Source organism: Solanum dulcamara, chromosome 12 (assembly GCF_947179165.1).
Source record: "Solanum dulcamara chromosome 12, daSolDulc1.2, whole genome shotgun sequence".
NCBI lineage: Eukaryota > Viridiplantae > Streptophyta > Magnoliopsida > Solanales > Solanaceae > Solanum > Solanum dulcamara.
In genome coordinates, this window is record NC_077248.1 from 65326910 (window position 1) to 65347714 (window position 20805).

General features: G+C 33.2%; 2 protein-coding genes and 1 long non-coding RNA gene across 3 annotated transcripts; all 3 read left to right on the forward strand.

Moving 5' to 3' along the window:
* Window positions 1-2883: 2883 nt before the first annotated feature.
* Window positions 2884-3646, forward strand: LOC129876554 (uncharacterized). Its single transcript, XR_008763386.1, has 2 exons — window positions 2884-3066; window positions 3394-3646. It is a non-coding gene; the product is annotated as an uncharacterized LOC129876554 (long non-coding RNA).
* Window positions 3647-4870: 1224 nt separating this feature from the next.
* On the forward strand, window positions 4871-5651 carry LOC129876704 (uncharacterized). Its single transcript, XM_055952198.1, has 2 exons — window positions 4871-5273; window positions 5409-5651. Exons 1-2 carry the CDS (start codon window positions 4940-4942, stop codon window positions 5492-5494), a joined length of 420 nt encoding a protein of 139 aa, XP_055808173.1. The 5' UTR covers window positions 4871-4939; the 3' UTR covers window positions 5495-5651.
* Window positions 5652-13018: 7367 nt separating this feature from the next.
* Window positions 13019-13825, forward strand: LOC129876798 (uncharacterized). The gene is made up of 2 exons (XM_055952291.1): window positions 13019-13411; window positions 13547-13825. The coding sequence occupies exons 1-2, from the start codon at window positions 13078-13080 to the stop codon at window positions 13630-13632; spliced, it is 420 nt and encodes a 139-aa protein (XP_055808266.1). The 5' UTR covers window positions 13019-13077; the 3' UTR covers window positions 13633-13825.
* Window positions 13826-20805: the final 6980 nt, after the last annotated feature.

A 20805-nucleotide genomic window follows, 5' to 3' on the forward strand; every position in this document is an offset into this window, starting at 1 on the left:
TTCTAGATATAATAATGTAAAAACAATATAAATGATGTATGTATATATGTTTGTATTTCCTCTATAAATACTAGAGAAGCTAAGCTTATTTTCACATACATCAACCAAATAGAAAGATCAACTCTAGTGCAAATTAACTCTCTCAGTGGCATTGAAAGTTGTCGTAGTGTTGTTCCTTGCAATGATTGTTTTTACAGATCATAAGTCTGTGGCTGGCCAATTTTGTGGTAGGATGTGTTACAAAATTCAAAAGTGCTGAAAGCTTTATTGCCTAGTTGATTGTAACATACCATGTCCGCCACAATGTATAACAAAATTATCAGCTTCACGCGCTATTAAAGGCCTACTTTTGTGTGTCGGTGGTTGCCTTTCGCCATTTACAACAATTTTTGATGAATTTGCAATTCTAAACCCTACTACATGCCTTTCTTGGTCGGACCAACCCAACCGGCGATTTCCGACAAGTCTTTCTGAATTGGAAGAGTAAGAAGCGGAACTAGGCAAGAATTTCACCCTTTCTGTTATGCCCTTGAGTATCTACTTGTAATTGTCAAGCTCTACTTCAGGTAGCTGGGTGCATCAACCTCTTTCTTTCACAGGAGAGGGGACAATACGCTTTAAGGAGGTTGGGCTACAACTGTTTGTAACGTTGGATGTTTTCTTCTTATCGATTCCTTTATATTATGTCGTGGGTATCGGGTTGACTGATGATTCCTATCAGTACGTGTTGTTTGTACTGATACTATTCTTGCTATGCCACTTGGCATAGTCTGGTTGTAGGGTCAATGATGTTTCATAGATGAAGACGAAGATGAGTCTCCAACAGCTTCTATTCTTCATTCCTTTTTGATGGGAGTTGTCTCTTGCTTTTATTTATACTATGTATCTGTAGAAGCTCTTGTACCTGTTTAGACTAGTATTCTTGGGGTGTTAAGTGTCTCATTTGATAAACCTTAGAATTTTTAAAAAAAACAATTTTGGTGTATTCTTGACTCTTTTATGATTTATAATGGTATTTGTTAAACTTCCGCATGTATTTTTGTAAGATTTCTCCTATCTAGGTGTTAGAGTAGATGCCCGCACGAGCCGGTGAATTGGATCTTGACAAAGTGGCAGAAACCTACTACTCTCAACTGTCCTGTATATTTTAATGGATGAAAGGACCCAGGGGTCGACCTAGAAGCTCTCGGTCAAACTCAATAATTTTTATTTAAATAATGTATTTGTATTTGTAAATTTATTAAATAGATATAAATATTAAGTTTACACTATTATTGGACAAAACATGCAAAAAGAATACTTACTTAGTATTTGTTTTCTGAGTAAAAACATGTAAAATAACCTAAATAAGTTGTATTGGTTTTGTTTCTTGCAATGCTTTTGTTTACTGATCAGAATAATGCTGAAACCGTTGGAGACTATGGAACATGTCTGCTCGATTGTATTAAATCGTGCGGTTATATCGACATATTTTATAGTGATAATTAACCTATCACATGGATAAGTGAATATACAAATTTCTAAAGCAAATCGAAAAGTAAATATATAAATCTAGAAGCGAATATACAAATCTGGAAGTAAATATTTATAATCTCTTTTGAAAGTCCAATTTGTATAATGCAGTGAGATATACAAACGAAAATTTTTGCAATTTTTGAAAGCTCCCTTATTTTTTGTATTTGAAAATAATTTATAAAATATATATTTATATTAAATTTAACATATTATTAATATATAAAATATATTTGCATACATGTAAGGTTATTTGGTTCGGTTCGGGAATTTTTTGAGTTTTTTTATAAATTAAAAAGACCATCTCAATTGTTCAAATTGGTTATAAACTTAAATAAAAATCCACGATTATATTGAAAAATTTCTATAAATCAATTTGATACAATTCTATTGATTTTTCATATTCTTTCGATACTAGGGTGAGTCAGTTAAGACTAATGATAAGGCTGAAACACCTTTTGTAAGTTGTGTAACGTTATATGGTACCCCAAAGAACTTCAATCATTCAAACTTTGAACACGTTTTTTACAACTACAATTATTAGCTTCAACCATTCAAATTTTGAACACGTTTTTTACAACTACAACTATTAGCTTCAACCATTCAAATTTTGAACACGTTTTTTACAACTACAACTATTAGCTTTAATGTACATATGATAAGTCATTTTCAAAGTACATTCAGTTCAGCTAGGAATTGAATGTATTAATGCAAATTTATTTTCTTGTGTCGTGAATTAAAAATTGTGATAAATAATAAGTTAGTTTAATAATAATAAAAAAGATTGATATAAGTTAACAAAACTGTCATTCATTTTAAAGTCTTAAATTTTAGGAGTTTTAATATAGTTCAAATAAGAAAAATAGATAAATGTCAAAAACACATCTAAACTATTCCTTTTTTTGCGTTTCATACCTAAACTATCACTTCTTAGTTTGAGAAACACATATTTCTCTTTTAGTCCACTCTCACCATGGTCTGTTAGAATAGGTTCAACTCCTCTTTGATGTGGTTAAGGCAAAATATAGATATAGATATCAGAGAAGAAACTCTACGGGAAGACTGGCTACACTCTCTTTCATTTTAAAAAAATTGTCACATCACACTCCAAATAGACAAAATATTTCACCTAGATAAATTTTAAATAAATTCTTAGAATTAATTAAAATTAAATATTAGAATTAGTATTATGGGTGTCAGTCACAGCGGATCGGAATCGTGACATATAACATTATATAATTTTCCAACGAACTCAGAAGTCTCGATTGATATATCCTTTGAAAAGAGTGTCTCCACCATTGATTCTCCATCACACAAATTATATATCTTCTAGATATAATAATGTAAAAACAATATAAATGATGTATGTATATATGTTTGTATTTCCTCTATAAATACTAGAGAAGCTAAGCTTATTTTCACATACATCAACCAAATAACAAGATCAACTCTAGTGCAAATTAACTCTCTCAATGGCATTGAAAGTTGTTGTAGTGTTGTTCCTTGCAATGATTGTTTTTACAGATCATAAGTCTGTGGCTGGCCAATTTTGTGGTAGGATGTCTTACAAAATTCAAAAGTGCTGAAAGCTTTATTGCCTCGTTGATTGTAACATACCATGTCCGCCACAATGTATAACAAAATTATCAGCTTCACGTGATATTATGGGTTTACTTTTGTGTGTTGGCGGTTGTCTTTCGCCATTTACAATAATTTCTGATGAAGTTGCAATTCTAAACCCTACTACAACTATTTGTAACGTTAAATGTTTTCTTCTTATCGATTCCTTTATATTATGCCGTGGGTATCGGGTTGACTGATAATTCCTATCAGTACGTGTTGTTTGTACTGATACTATTCTTGCTATACCACTTGGTATAGTCTGGTTGCAGGGTCAGTGATGTTTCATAGGTGAAGACGAAGATGAGTCTCCAACAGCTTCTATTCTTCATTCCTTTTTTATGGGAGTTCTCTCTTGCTTTTATTTATACTATGTATCTCTAGAAGCTCTTGTATCTGTTTAGACTAGGATTCTTGGGGTGTTAAGTGTCTCTTGTAATAAACCTTAGAATTTAAAAAATTCAATTTTGGTGTATTCCTGACTCTTGTAGTATTTATAATGGTATTTGTTAAACTTCCGCATGTATTTTTGTAAGAGTTCTTCTATTTAGGTGTTAGAGTAGGTGCCCGCACGAACCGGTGGATTAGATCATGACATTTTTCAATTGATTTTCACCCTTTTTTTTTAGTAATGACATAGCATAAATTAATATTTTTTCTGTTTTATATTAATTAGTTGAGAATAAGACACAAGCAAATAATAAGAAAATGAAAATGTAGAAGTAGACAAAGTGGCAGAAACCTACTACTCTCTACTGTCCTGTATATTTTAATGGATGAAAGTACCCAGGGGTCACCTAGAAGCTCTCGGTCAAAGTCTGTAATTTTTATTTAAATAATGTATTTGTATTTGTAAATTTATTAAATAGATATAAAGATTAAGTTTACACTATTATTGGACAAAACATGCCAAAAGAATACTTAGTTAGTATTTGTTTTCTGAGTAAAAACATGTAAAATAACAAAAATAAGTTGTATTGATTTTGTTTCTTGCAATGCTTTTGTTTACTGATTAGAATAATGCTGAGACCGTTGGAGACTATGGAACATGTCTGCTCGATTGTATTAAATTGTGCGGTTATATCGACATATTTTGTAGTGGTCATTGCCATATCACTTGGCTGTATGTGAATATACAAATCTCTAAAGCAAATCGAAAAGTAAATATATAAATCTAGAAGCGAATATACAAATCTAGAAGTGAATGCATACAATTTCTTTTGAAAGCCCAATTTGTATTAAGCAGCGAGATATACAAACAGAAATCTTTGCTATTTTTCAAAGTTCCCTTATTTTTTGTATTTGAAAATAATTTATAAAATATATATTTATATTAAATTTAACATATTATTAATATATAAAATATATTTGAATACATGTAAGGTTAATTGGTTCGGTTCGAAAATTTTTTGAGTTTTTTTTATAAATTAAAAAGACCATTTCAATTGTTTAGGATGGTTATACACTTAAATAAAAGTCCACAATTCTTAGAATTAATTAAAATTAAATATTAGAATTAGTATTATAGGTGCCAGACACGACAGATCGGGATTGTGAAATATAACATTATATAATTTTCCAACGAACTAAGAAGTCTCAATTGATATACCCTTTGGAAAAGAGTGTCTGCACCATTGATTCTCCATCACACAAATTATATATCTTCTAGATATAATAATGTAAAACAATATAAATGATGTATGTATATATGTTTGTAATTCCTCTATAAATACTAGAGAATCTAAGCTTATTTTCACAGACATCAACCAAATAACACGATCAACCCTAGTGCAAATTAACTCTCTCAATGGCATTGAAAGTTGTTGTAGTGTTGTTCCTTGCAATGCTTGTTTTCACAGATCATAAGTCTGTGGCTGGCCAATTTTGTTTGATCGAATGTATTGTAAAATCCAAAAATCCTGCAAGCTTTATTAATTGCGTCGTTCAGTGTGACGTACCATGTGCGCTACAATGTATAACAAAATTTGAAGCTTCAGGTAATATTGAGGGCTTATTTTTGTGTGTCAGCGGTTGCATTGTGCCATTTAAAACAATTTCTGATGAAGTTGCAACTCTAAACCCTACTACAACTGTTTGTAACATTGGATGTTCTCTTGGCATTTGTTCCAAATACCTCAACGGTACGTAACTAACACAAACACACTCCTTGCCTTTATTGCTACTTCATATGTTCTATAATGTAATATAGATAAGGGCGACTCAATAAAATTAATGTAGCTCTTTAGTTTCTCTAATTTTTTGGGTGAATTTTGCAGATCTTAATGACAAGTTTGGACCTTGCATGACAAGCTGCAAAGAGAACCATTGTATTGGTGGCAAAATTGCTCTTCAGGAAGCTTAAGAAGAAGCATTAAGATCAAATTATGGCCACAAAGTATATTGTGTCATCTATGACACTATGATATGTACTAAGCTACAAAATATTTTTGTGGTTGTAATTTTCTAAATTATGTAATCGTTATGTTTTGGTTGAATAAAAGTCTTGTGTTTCCTATTAATTACTTCCTAATGGATCTTTTTAGTTTCTTGAATGTCTAATGACATAAATAAGGTGATTAACATTCCTATTATGATGTATAGCAATTATATAGTCATATGTTTACAACAAGGAGCCACTTCAAATCCTATAATAGTTTGTGAAAGACAATTCCCTTGAATGATATACATTTGGATGATGTGAAGATGGGAATGATATGCATTCGAATAATATACAGATTTTGTTACTCTTTTGCGTATCCAGCTAGGCATCCTCTTACTTGGTTTTCATTTATTTCTACGTTCTTAACTCCCTAAATTCAAAAAGAAACCATAAGAAAGACAAAAACTTGGATTTCAAGGCTTCCAAGCAAGTTCTTGTTTCAAATTTCAATATCTAAGCTATGTAAGGATTCAATGAGAGTATGCTTTGACTCTTATGCTAAAGTATTTTTGATTCTCAAGAATTTAAGAAGATTGCTAGAAATAAAGCTAGGGTTTCTATGAAATTATGATCTTTCTTTAATAGTTTACGTTTGATTGTTTCACTTTGGTTTTATAACCTTAATATACTGATTTAGCATGATTTTCTATGGTCTCTTATGTATTTATGACTTTTAAACATGAAAGCAAGCATGATATGATTTGCAACCTAAATACAGGTTATTTTAAGGCATGATTTTTGAGTTAATCTCACTTATGATTCAAGATATAATTTTTGAGGTTAGTCTCGCATGTGATATAAATGATAAGAGCTTTATATACCTATTAGCATTATATAAATATATGTTGTTTTGGGAGGATTATTTAGTACCGAAAGAACATGGGTTTAGAAAATTCAAGTCCCACAACTACGCACGTAGGATTATACATGTTAAGAGGGTCGGGCCGGGTTGGACCCGTTGGGCTTGATATTTTTTGCGGCGTTTATAAAAAAAGGGCAGCCCGGTGCACTTAAGCTCCCGCTATGCGCAGGATCCGGGGAAGGGCCCGACCACAAGGGTCTGTTGTACGCAGCCTTACCTTGCATTTCTGCCAGAGGCTGTTTCACAATATGCTATCTATTATACTAATATACTCACTATATACTCACAATCTACTATCTATTATAATCATATACTTACATTATACTATATATATATGTACTATGTATATGAAGTATACTAACATTATACTATATATTATAGTGATATAATAATTTATATTATATATATATACTTACAAAGTATACCAAATACACTCACAATATACTCTCTATTACTTACATTATATATTATATATACTTTCAATGTATATCTAATATACTCACAATATACTATCTATTATAATAATATACTTACATTATATTATATATACTTATAATGTATATCTAATATACTCATAATATACTATCTATTACTTACATTATATATTATATATACTTACAATGTATAACAAATATACTCATGATATACTATCTATTATAATAATATATTTTTTCAAGTATTGAAATCTTATAGTGACTACAAATTTAATTTTCCTTAGATGATTATGTAAAGTAAAAATAATTATTTAATTGATTCATACAAAATTTATAGGGAAATAAAATTAAGAAATGCAAACACTCAATGAGTCTTTGACTTTATTAATATATTGATAAAATTCAAATCATACAAGTTACAAACTTATAATAAGTTGTATATAACTAATTGTAACATCTACATATTTTAAATCATTTTCTCCAATTCATCTGTATTAACATTAACAGAAATCGGCTCATAATTTTCAAAATCAACAAATCTGTAATTTGGACTAGCTTGTACCGAAGGATCTCCAATTGACATTATTTCTTCAAGTTCTTCGTCTTCTTTCGTATATTCTGCTCTTCCTTTAGCCCTAAGCTCTGATCTAATCAAATCTCTGAGGCAAAATAAAACATTCAAGATAGGCTAAAGACATCCCAAAGCCGCAAAAAATCTTACACCGACGTGAGAAGGAGAGACTTAGAGTTTGAGGTGGGTGATTGGATATACTTGAAAGTGTCACCCATGAAGGGCGTCATGAGGTTTAGAAGGAAGGGGAAGCTTATTCCTCGATATATTGGTCCTTACCAGATTGCGAGGCGGATTGGGAGTGTCGCCTATGAGTTGGAGTTACCCTCGGAGCTAGCCTCTATTCATCCGGAATTTCACGTTTCGATATTGAAGAAGTGCTTAGGAGATCCCTCGTTGGTAGTCCCCATTGATAGTATTGGAGTTAAGGATAGCTTATCCTATGAAGAGGTTTCGGTCCAAATTCTTAATCGCCAAATTTGCAAATTGAGGAACAAAGAGATCGCCTCAGTCAAAGTCCTGTGGAGAAATCAATTCATTGAGGAAGCCACATGGGAAGCGGAGGAAGATATGAAGTCTAAATATCCCCATCTATTCGTGCCTACCGATGAGAATGTTGGAGGTAATGCCTACTTTCTTGACTTGAATTCGTTTGTGCATTTTGAGTTTGGATAGTAAGTTAATTAAGAATTTGATTGGTTAATTGGCTGAATGTTGATTGTGATTTGCACCTCGATTCTATTCTTGGTTTACTAGTCATTCGAGGACGAATGATCCCAAGGGGAAGATATTGTAACACCCCGCAAATTGTTCCCTAAGTTTCAGACCTTTCTTGAGTTCGTATAAGGGGTCGACTTCTAACGACCCTATATTTTGAAATATGATGATCTGGGTTGGCCACGACATACTAAATTAGAGGTCATCGAGTCTTCTTTCCAACGCCGCCAAGAATGTAATTTTTGGATTTCAGAGTCAAAAGATATGACGATCCTAAGACGGACGGGTATTACAGGAATTTCAGGCCTAGGGACAACTGCTGGAAACCTGGGCTTGGCGCGGCGCGCCACTATCGCGCCAGGAATAAGCCTCAGTAGTTTGGTCCCTGGCGCGGCACGCCACTAGAAGATGTGCAGGGCGCGACGCGCCACAAAATAGTCTCAGTAGTTTGGTCCTTGGCGCGATGTGCCACTATCAAATGTGCAGGTTTTAAGCCTAAATTCAACTTGGCGCCGCAGTGGCGCGACGCGCCACTATCGCGCCAAGAGTGTTTTAGCCATTTTTCCAGATTTTCGAAGAAAGGGAAATTTGGGTATTTCTCTAAATTATATATACACAGCCTTGGGACATTTTTGGACCATATTTTCAGTCTCTCTCTCTCTCTCTAAAAGCCCTAGAAATCCCTATCTTTTTCTTCAATCTTTCTCCAACAAAGATTTCATTCAAGAGCTTCAAGAAATTCAAGTTTCTCATTGAAGACCCAACATCAAGGTTCTCTTCAAGTCTTCACTAAGGTATATAAGGCTATTCAAAACATGGGTTGAGTCCACCCATGTGCCCTACATCTTCTTTTGATTTATTGTCCATGAGAATGAAGCTTATTGATAGAGGTAGGTCCAAATAGGTCCTTTTTATCAATCCCCCTAATTTCCATTATGATGATGTTGTGGAGTCAAGAAAGTGATGTGCTTCATGTTGTTATGAGTTGATTGAGATGAGGTGTCGATCATATATTGTTAATTCCTTAACTATGTTGATTTTGATAAAGAAATGTTAATTTTCTTAAATATGTTGTTTATCTTGAATTGTTGATTTAAAACCTTGGAATTGTGTTGAGTCCCAAAAGATTTGTTAAATGAATAGAGGAACGATTGGATAGGTTTACATGTTGTTATAAATGCATGCTTAATCTACTTTTGAAAGATATGATTGAGATTGATCGGATAGTATGATTGGGAGAGATTTGATTGTGATAGAGTTGATGAGTTGACAAGGTTGTAAATGAGACTTGTCGATATGATTGGATCGAGTTAATTGGATGGAGTTTTATGAGCATTAAGTCTTGGAGAGAGTATCGAGCACCGAATTGGGCAAGAGTATAGTCCATACTCGAACCCAATAACTACATCGCCAAACGTAGGAGGGGATTGAACCGTTAAAGTCGGATGCTTCCCCAAAATTATTATCCTGACATTATAGTACTTGGTTGGATTGGATCCATGATTGGTTGATTCGTTCATACCCTGGCAAGGTATGAACGGACGCGGCAACAACATCAGTTTGTTGTACTATCACGGGCTCATAAGTGATGGTTGTCGGATAAGAGAAACTCCCATATAGGTCTTGATAGTACTCTGAGTCGGATTGAGTTGAATGGTATGTGATTGGTCCCGTCTAAACCATATTCTTGTTTAGACTTAGGACACTTGATTGAGTTGTTATTTCTCTTAAGTTGAGATTCCGAGTTGATTTGATGTTTCCTTGATGTTTGTTTCATTCGGCCATTTTACATACTTGTACATTCCATGTACTGACTCCATTTGGCCTGCATCGTTTCATGATGCAGAGACAGGTACTAGAGATCATCAACCGGCGCACCATTGAAGATATACCCACTCCCAGCTAGTTGGTGAGTCCTCCTAGTTTTCGAAGGATGCCGAGATCGACCTTACTGCTTTGTTTTGTTTTCGTTATTTTGATTGTTGGTAGCCATGGATTTGTCATTGGCACCTCCTAGATTGTTGATAGAGGCTTCATAGACCGGAGCGTAGAAATGTTGGATTGTTCTTTCGAGTAGTTCTTCTATAACTGTTGGTTGATTTGATAGTTATTTGGCCTTTGGCCCTACATTATGAATAGTACTTCATTGATTGAGTCTTCCGCTGAGAGAATATGTTTGAATGAATGTGTGACTTGACCAAGTGGTTCGCTTGGAGGCCAGAAATGGCTTTCGAGTGCCGACCACGCCTAGGGTACCCTCCTGGGGTGTGACACTTGAATCCTTGAATTTTTTTAGGGCAAATCTTGTTGGAGATGTTTGGAAGAGAAGAGGGGAAGAAGATTAGGGTTTTTGGGAGGTGAGGAGGCTGAAAATATCATCCCAAAACATTCTAAGTTGGGTATATATAATTAGGGAAAAAGTCCAAGTTGCCCCTCTTCAAAAATATGGAAAACTGGGCAAAAATCTTGCTGGCGCTATAATGGCGCGTCGCGCCACTGCAGCACCAAGCCAAAATAGGCTTAAAACCCTGCACATCTAATAGTGGCGCATCGCACCAAGGACCAAACTATTGAGGTTGTTTTCTGGTGCTATAGTGGCGTGTCACGCCACTGGAGCGCCAAGCCTAAATTTCTTGCAGTGGTCAACCAATTCCAGCAGTACTAGTCTGTAGTACAATGGTCATAACTTTTGACTCTGAACTCTAAAAATTGCAATCTTAGTGGTGTTGGAAAGAAGACTCAAAGACCTTTAATTTGGTAGGTCGTGGTCCACCCAATTCATTATATTCTAGGAGATATGGTCGTTTGAAGTTGACCCTTATACTAACTCATCCGAAAACTTAATCGATTGGAAATCTTTGGACTCGATTTGGTGTTAGAGATCCCTTATGACCCCTCACCACATCTAACACACTTCAAATATTTAGGAATTAATCCTAACTTATATATAAAATTATAAGTCATAAGGTTCGAGTCTACACACGCGTGGAGAAATATTCGAATCTTTGCGAAAAACATTTGGGGTGTTCCATACATAGTCTCATTATTCCTCTTTATTAGTAGACGCATTAGCGTACTATAATTTATTGTGCTCTGATTTCTGTTATTATCTATTACTTTCTGTACTTTGATTACCCTATTTATCCCTGTCGTTCTCGTTATTTTCTTTCTCATATATGCCTTATCTAACCTCTTTTATGTTTTTATGCTTTTATTGAGCCGAGGGTCCTTCGAAAACAGTCGTCCTACCTTTATAGGAGTCAGGTATGCATACATTTTACCCTCCCAGACCCCACAGTATTGGATTTCACTGGGTTGTTGTTGTATGTATATACATAAAAAAGTAAACATGATAAAGTTAAGATGTATATACATAAAAAAATTCATTTTACCTAGCATATTAACAAATACGGAGCCAGAATTAAAAAGAGTGTCTCTAGCGAGTCTCAAATTCGCAACAATGGGCCATTGTGCTAGGTGAATTCGTAACTTAATATTTACATATAAATAATTAAATTGATGTAAATTTAAATATTATTTAACAGATGAGAAATATTTTTTTAAAAAAATTAAATGTGTTGGATAGATGGGAGGTGGTGACATACAACGACCAATCCTAAAAGACCGCTCAAGATGGTTATAAACTTAAATAAAGTCCACGATTATATTGAAAAAAAATTATAAATCAATTTGATACGATTCGATTGATTCGGTTGATTTTTCATATTCGTTTAACACCCCTATTATAAGCTAAAACACCGTTTGTAAGTTGTGTAACGTTATATAGCACCCCAAAGAACTTCAACCATTCAAATTTTGAACACGTTTTTTACAACTACAAATATAGCTCTAAAGTACATATGATAAGTCATTTTCAAAGTACACTCAGTTCGGCCAGGAATTGAATGTATTAATGCAAATTTATTTTCTTGTGTCGTGAATTAAAAATTGTGATGAATAATAAGTTAGTTTAATTTTTAAAAAAGACCTGATATAAGTTAACAAAATTATGATTCATTTTAAAGTCTTAAATTTTAGGAGTTTTAATATAATTCAAATAAGAAAAAATTTTAAAAAAAAAAATTTGAACAAGTTTATATGTCAGGATGAAACACTGATAAAGGTAAAAAGGTCTTCCATGCCATTCTGCTTTTCTAAATATTGAAGTTTATATTTAAGACTCAGGGGTCGATCTAGAAGCTCGATACGTGTTCGGTCAAACTCAATAATTTTTATTTAAATAATGTATTTGTATTTGCAAATTTATTAAATAGATATAAATATTAAGTTTAAACTATTATTGAAGAAAACATGCAAAAAGATACTTACTTAGTATTTGTTTCCTGAGTAAAAACAATACTATAAAATATATATGTTTCCTCCATAAATAGTTTAGGGTGAGGACCTTTTTTTTGACATCAACAAAATAACAATAGTATCATATAATTAAGTATGGCGTTTAAAGTTGTATTGGTATTGTTTTTTGCAATGCTTTTGTTTACTGATCAAAATAATGCTAAGACCGTGGGAGACTATACAAGTTTAAGTGTCTACTTGTGCATATTCAAAGGTGTGAAATCGACTGATTATGAGATCGTCTGGTCAAACAGAGACGCTGTTTAATTTTCCACGAAAGAGATTAATAAGTTAAACCCTTGTGATTCTGCCTTGAATATATACCTGATATAATTTTCCAATGAACTAAGAAGTCTCAATTGATATACCCTTTGGATAAGAGGATCTCCACCATTGATTCTCCATCACACAAATTATATCTCTTTTAGATATAATAATGTAAAAAAACAATATATATGATGTATGTATGCTTGTATTTCCCCTATAAATACTTGAGAAGCTAAGTTTATTTTTACATACATCAACCAAATAACAAGATCAACTCTAGTGCAAATTAACTCTCTCAATGGCATTGAAAGTTGTTGTAGTGTTGTTCCTTGCAATGCTTTTTTTTACAGATCATAAGTCTGTGGCTGGCCAATTTTGTACGATAGGATGTGTTACAAATTTCAAAAATGCTGATAGCCTTATTAAATGCCTCGTTGATTGTAACACACCATGTCCGCTACAATGTATAAAACAATTCGCACCTACACAAGATGTTGGGGGCTTACTTTTGTGTGTCGGTCGTTGCCTTTCGCCATTTACAACAATTTCTGATGAAGTTGCAACTCTAAACCCTACTACAACTGTTTGCAACGTTGGATGTTCTCTTGGCATTTGTTCCAAATACCTCAACGGTACGTAACTAACACAAACACACTCCTTGCCTTTCTTGCTACTTCATATGTTCTATAATGTACTATAGACAAGGGCGACTCAATAAAATTAATATTGTTCTTTAGTTTCTCTAATTTTTTGGGTGAATTTTGCAGATCTTAATGACAAGTTTGGACCTTGCATGACAAGCTGCAAAGAGAACCATTGTATTGGTGGCAAAATTGCTCTAGAGGAAGCTTAAGAAGAAGCATTAAGATCAAATTATGGCCACCAAGTATATTGTGTCATCTATAACACTATGATATGTACTAAGCTACAAAATATTTTTGTGGTTGTAATTTTCTAAATTATTTAATCGTTATTTCTGGTTGTAATTTTCTAAGTTATGTAATCGTTATGTGTTGGTTGAATAAAAGTCGAGTGTTTCCTATTAATTACTTCCTCTGCTCAGTCCTTCTTTGACGAAATGGATGTTGTAGGAGAGTTTGGGAAAGTGGATTTTTTTTAATTTATTGAATATTTAATGACATAAATAAGGTGATGTGATACTTCTAGATTATTAACATTCCTATGTACTATCTTTTTTCTCCATTTTTGGGTATTTTCTCTTTATTTTCTCACCTTAACTAAATAACAAGTATTCCCTATATTTCATATTAGTTGAATTTCTAAGATAATGCACATATACACTCAAGTACGAGACAAGATGGGTGCTACATATCATTTTATAAATTATAATATCGTTGGGGTGGTATTGTATTGTACTAAATTATTTTAAACATAAATATCATGTTTGAATAAATTGTATCGTTTTCTGTCATATTCATAAAACAATGGCTTGTCGGAAAATTCATAAGAAATCCCTTAAAGACGAGTTAATTTTCGAGGGGGAACAAATTCACTTTTTTTTATTAGTGACTTATTCAATTGAGGATAGAAGAACAGAAAAAAGAGAGGAAATGAAGCACCATTGCAAAGGAAAAGAGGAATCTTAGAAGTACCATGATGAATATAATAGCACTTTTGTTTTGTCGCTTGATTCATCTATTCCTTGATAGATTGTAAATAGAGCTTTTTTCTTTCGCTTCTTCAGCTCTCGTAGTTCTTCTTCGTTCTCATCCGTTTCTTCTTTCTTTTCGTAGCCATTTTCAACGAGATCCCATACATCAAGAGATCCTAGAAGAGCCTCCATTTGCATGCACCATCTTGCATAATTGTCTTTGGTCAAGAGTGGTACTTGTAATGAACTAGTAGATGGCATTTATTTTTCAATCACTCACTTTTTTTCACTTCTGCTTTTTTTTCACTCAATAACTCTATCTTTTTGTAAACAACACCCTCTTTTTTAAAAAAAAAAAAATTAAAACTCTTACACGTATGCACACATTGCACTCTCTACTCCTTTTTCTTTAATATCTTCCACTATAAAATAAAACTCACCACCTTTCAATAAAATAAATGAACCCACCAAGCACTACTATTTTTTTAATTAAACTCTTACATGTACTCTCCACTATCTTTTCTTTAATATCTTCCACCATAAAATAAAACTCACCACCTTTCAATAAAACAAATGGACCCACCAAGCATTACTACTTTTTTTCACATGAAATCCACAACAACGCTCTCTCTTTTTCACTTCTTTTAAGAAATAAAGTAATAAAATAAAATTCTTAAAACACACCTTCTCTTTGTTTTCTGTTTCACCTCAATCTCAAACAGAGCACTCTTGCTCTCTGACTCAATTATTTCTTGGTAATCTCTCAAGAAGATCACTCCAGCTTTCTCTGGCTCTGATTTCATATGTAGGATATAAAAAAATAAGTAAGATATATGTATGTACCGAAAGAACTCACTCTTTTATATCTCAAACAAAACATCAGTACATATGATTTTTATATCTATATTTTGTTATATAACTTCTACTCTACTTATGATTATTACAATCTCAAAATATACATCCCTATTTATAACAGTACAATCATACATGTGCTTAATTATTTTTCAACTGGTGGTTCTTATTTTTAATGGTCGGCAACCACCTTCACCGATGTTCATGCATTCTTTAATATCGGTCGCACCGTCTTCTCTTCCGTGTATGATTTATTCAATGGTTGGCCGTTCACAAACTGTACTTATTGCTGCTACTTATTTTTTATGTGCTTCAATTGAATGGAAACATGTTTACTTTTCAGCACAACAATCATTTTGAACTCAATTCTGTCATGTGTTCATTCTGCTGGCAAACGATTTCCCCCAAGAACTCCTATGGTTATTCTAGTACTTATACCATCAATATTACAACCTCATGGAGTTCAAGTGTAACTTATTTAGGTATTTTGATAGAATCCAGCCATCCATTCAGAAGTTTTTGTTTTGATTTAGGCCACGACGATAGTGGATTCATTGCTTCCAAAATTCCTACAATGCTAAGATGTTTATGTTGCACCGCTCGATGAAGATCATTAACAAACAGGTCCAAGCACGACCAGAAATTTCCTTCTGGTGGAAATTTTCTGTCTATCATGAAGCAATATATTCATATAGTCATGTTAATTCTTGACGAAAATTTTCATGATCTCTTGTATTTTAAATTTATTTACCGATATCTCCTATAAAAAAAGGTCATATGACTAAAAAGAAAATCATGAATTTAATCTAGGTTATTATCATGTTGTTGTAAGGGAAGAAGAGAGTGACACAATACCAAGGATAAACAATTCTAAGGCACAAAAAGAAGGGAAAAAGGAAAATCACAAACATGAAGTACACTAATATTATTATAAAAGTACTCCACTCTTACAAAACAATATATGACTTCACTTATATATAGTCTACTATGTCAATCCTTTAATCCTAGTTAAAGAACAATACACAATATAGCATGACTTAAAAGACAACACATGACTACTTCTATAACTTGTGCATGATCAATTGAGCACCATATTGAGGTTGAAGCAACAATGGATGAGGAGCATGACATAAGATTGAGAGAGTTCAAATGCATAGTGTTTTAGAATCATGGCCATTGCCATTTTTATCTCTAACATAGCAAAGTTTTGACCAATACATATTCTTGGACCCCAACTAAATGGAAAAAAATACAACTTGTCCTTTTGTTGCTTTTGATATTCTTTCACTAAATCTCTCTGGCTTGAACTCCATTGCATCATCTCCCCATATTTCAGTATCATGATGCACTAAAATTGTTGCTAATATGAGTTGCTACTAATTAAGTAGAACCAAGATTAAGTTAAGAAGAAACCCGAGAAAGAATCGACAGAATAGAGAATTCTATTGATTAGTATCCAACAAAATGAAAGTGCAAAATTAAATGTCATATAAAAAATTGTTTTACCTATCTGCATAATGAAAATTTTCAACCAAAGAATTTCAATTGGCATCCTTTAGGCGAGGGTAGTTGTGTCACTTATTGAAGGGGAGCTTAAGAAGAAATTATTAATTATGACTACAAAGTATATTGTGTCATTTATGACGCTATGCTATGTACTAAGCTACCAAAGCTTGAATATAAGATTAAACGTTAACTTAGTGATTGATCAATTTAAAATACATATTAAAGTTTCAAATTTAAATTTCAGGTACTATATTCTTATTTTTTGAATTTTTAAAAAAATAATCTTAAATCCGTTATTGTTAACACGAATCTAAATAATATATATCTTGTTTTTTTTACTTGTTCCTTTCTTAGAAAATATTCTTGAATTATGTTTATCACAGATTTCTCATGACTAAAGGTGTACGGAGCAGCGTACTTAAAATGTGTTTGATTTAGAATTTTTGCTAAGAAAACTTCAAATAATAAAGAAGTAAATACACGAAAAACTATAAAATTTAATATATATATATATATATATATATATATATATATATATATATCCATCGGTGGAACATGGATTTTCAATCAAAGAGTCTCAATTAACACCCTTTGAACGAGGGTGGTTCGGCACTTCGGACACTGATCAAATAGAGATTCTCCATCACTTTTATATATGATATCTTACGAAGATATGAATTTAAAATTAGCAGAGATCCTATTACAGATAAGAAATTGAAAATCAAAGAGAAAAAATGAAACAAAGTTAAAAGAAATTTGAAAATTTTATGATACTTGATTTGTTTTGAATTACTTGTCTCTATTGGATAACTCATACATAGTATGTATTGTCCCTTTCTAAGAATCTTATAGTACAGATCAGATATATCCCGTGACTAAACTAAACTTACCATGCATGACTAAAACGTTATGATAATATTGTTGAGAGGGGATATACTATAATATTCCTCTATAAATTAGTTGAGTGTGTGGACCTTTATTTTCTCACCTCAACTAAATAGCAAGTACTCCCTATATTTCATATTAGTTGAATTTTTAAGATAATATACATATATATTCAAGTTCGAGACAAGATGAGTGTTACATATCATTTTATAAGTTATAATATTGTATGAGGTGTTGTTGTATTGTACTAAATTATTTTAATCATAAATCTAATGTTTGAATAAATTGTATCATTTTCCGTCATATTCATAAAACAATGACTTGTCGGAAAATTCATAAGAAATCCCTTAAAGACGAGTTAATTTTCGAGGGGGAACAAATTTACGTTTTTTTTTATTAGTGAATTATTCAATTGAGTATAGAAGAACAAAAAAAAAGAGAGGAAATGAAGTACCATTGCAAAGGAAAAGAGGAATCTTAGAAGTACCATTGCAAAGGAAAAGAGGAATCTTAGAAGTACCATGATGAATATAATAGCACTTTTGTTTTGTCGCTTTCCTACAACGTACTTTGTATCTCGTGAATAAACGTGTACTAAGAAAAAATTTAAGTTAAAATTTTTATTAAAGAAAATTAAAATATAATAAAGTAAACATGATAAAGTTAAGATGTATATAAATATAATAAAAAAATTATTTTACAATAAATGCGGAGCCAAAATTAAAAAGAGTGTCTCTAGCGAGTCTCAAATCCGTAACAATGGGCCATTGTACTAGGTGAATTCGTAACTTAATATTTACATATAAATAATTAAATTGATGTAAATTTAAATATTATTTAATGGATGAAAAATGATTTTTTTAAAAATTAAATGTGTAGGATAGATAGGAGGTGGTAACACACAACGACCAATCCTAAAAGACCGCTCGAGATGGTTATAAACTTAAATAAAAGTCAATGATTATATTAAAAAAATCCATAAATCAATTTGATACGATTAGATTGATTCAGTTGATTTTTCCTATTATAGGCTAAAACACCGTTTGTAAGTTGTGATAGAGGTGGAGGGGGTGAAGCCAGATAATTTCGCTAAAGAGACAGCGTTCAAGAAGTTTCGTAAGAGAGGTGAGTTTAGTGGTTCTTACTCTAGAGGACAGAGTTCTGGAGATTAATCGACCCGTCCTATTCAGTCTTCATTGCAGGTTTCAGATGGAGGTCCGTTAAAGACTAGTCAGCCTTTTTCTAATTTTTGGGGTTATCTTCAGTCTTCTTCGTCTTCACAAAGACCCACTCTTGATCCTAAGACCTGTTACGGATGTGGTGAGCCTGGACATATCAGAAAATATTATCCAAGGCAGAGTCAGGCTTGGCATGATCAGGGTTATAGAGTCCCAACAGTTAGAGGTGGAGGTGACGGCTATGGTAGGGGCCGTCATTCTGGAGGACGTGGTGGCCAAGGTCATGGTGGTCGTCAGTCCGGTCGGGGTGGTGGGCAGGTTGGAACTACTGGAGTGCAACCCGACAAGGGAAATGATTGAATAAAATTCGAGTGTTTCCTATTAATTACTTCCTAGTAGATCTTTTTAATTTATTGAATATTTAATGACATAAATAAGGTGACGTGATACTTCAAGATTATTAGCATTCCTATGTACTATCTTTTTTCTCCATTTTTGGGTATTTTCCCTTCATTTCTCTACATTATCTAATAACTAACTAGATTAACAAAAGAAGTAACAATTAAATGTGTTTACTAGAAGATTAAATACTAAGAGGATGGATAGATAGAGAGAAAAACTCCCTCCACTCTCTAGAATTTTTCTTTTCCAATGTCCTTGTAACTAGCACAACTTTCTCACACACACACACACACCCCTCCCCGCAAACCTCCAGATGAATTGAATATGGAAGTTGATATGTCAAGTCCAAGTATTAAGCCAATTTCATTCAAAGACGCCCTCAACTCACCAGTCCCTCAAAATAAGCTCTAGGGTCCTAGGAACATACAAGCTACAATCGATCTAGTGGAGACGTAGAGAAGGAAAAATCTGTTGAAAGAAACTACAGCTGGAAACAATAATCTAGAATCCTTAACAAATACTTTTGGAGATCAAATCAGCTTATCCCAGGAGGAGTGAAACAGAATTTACCAGTCATTGGCCTACTCGGTGATAATTAAGCTACTTGGAAAAAAAATCTCCCACCAATATCTCAAAACACGATTGAGTACCTTATGGAAAGCCTCATAAGAGATAATTTTAATCGATTTAGGGTATGACTACTATACAATCAAATTCCTCAAAGAGGAAAATATGAACAAAGTTTTGAAAAAGGACCCATGGTTCATAAACGGGTACTACCTCTCTACAAAACGATTCAGCCCAACTTCGTGGCGGCTGAGGCAAAGGAAATACACTCATCGATATGGCTCATACTACTTGGGCTCCCCACTGAGTACTATGATCACAGAGTCCTACCCATGATCGGGACTAAACTAGGTAAACTAGTTAAAATTGATGTATACACGTCGTCGACTTTGAGAGGGGGGTATGCAAGGATTTGCATTGAAGTACCAGTCAAAAATTCAGTCAAAACACACATATTCATTAGGAATTTGAACCAAAACATCATCTAAGAAGGGGATGGCATACTCTGCCACCGGTGCGGGAGAGTGGGACATACTCAAATAGAAGGTTAACAACCACCATCATAGGTTCCTACCTTTCCAGCTCTACCAGGAATGGTTTGCCTACCCCTTTGCAGGCCTCCCTGCCCATCTTCTTCGGCTATTGGTCTAGAAATGGCTGCGAGAGACTGCTCTGTGAGCCTAAGAACATTGGCCAATACGAGAAAGAAATCAGACTTATAACCTCACTGTAGTGGCTTGTAGACTTGTTTTGCTGCAGAAAGCTCAAGTGAAAACCTATTAGAATTGTGGGCCTCATGATTGTAAAACTTCCTTTTATCGATCTTGATTCGCGTATAAATTTCGGAACTATAGACCTAGCTGAACTGGAGAGCCCCGAAGTCCCAGCATTTATAACTTAGATCATATTTGCAATTTATTTACATACTCGAACAAATAGAAATTTGTGGGGGGCAAATTCTGCAATTGTAGCGTCTATAGGTTTTCTTATAATTTGGATATGATATTTTGGGTTTGAAGAAAGA

Coding starts and splice junctions, on each gene's coding strand:
- LOC129876798 (XM_055952291.1), top strand. CDS start 13,078: ATGGCATTGAAAGTTGTTGTAGTGTTGTTCCTTGCAATGCTTTTTTTT. Junction 13,412..13,546: donor TTGTTCCAAATACCTCAACG/GTACGTAACTAA, acceptor TGAATTTTGCAG/ATCTTAATGACAAGTTTGGA.
- LOC129876704 (XM_055952198.1), top strand. CDS start 4,940: ATGGCATTGAAAGTTGTTGTAGTGTTGTTCCTTGCAATGCTTGTTTTC. Junction 5,274..5,408: donor TTGTTCCAAATACCTCAACG/GTACGTAACTAA, acceptor TGAATTTTGCAG/ATCTTAATGACAAGTTTGGA.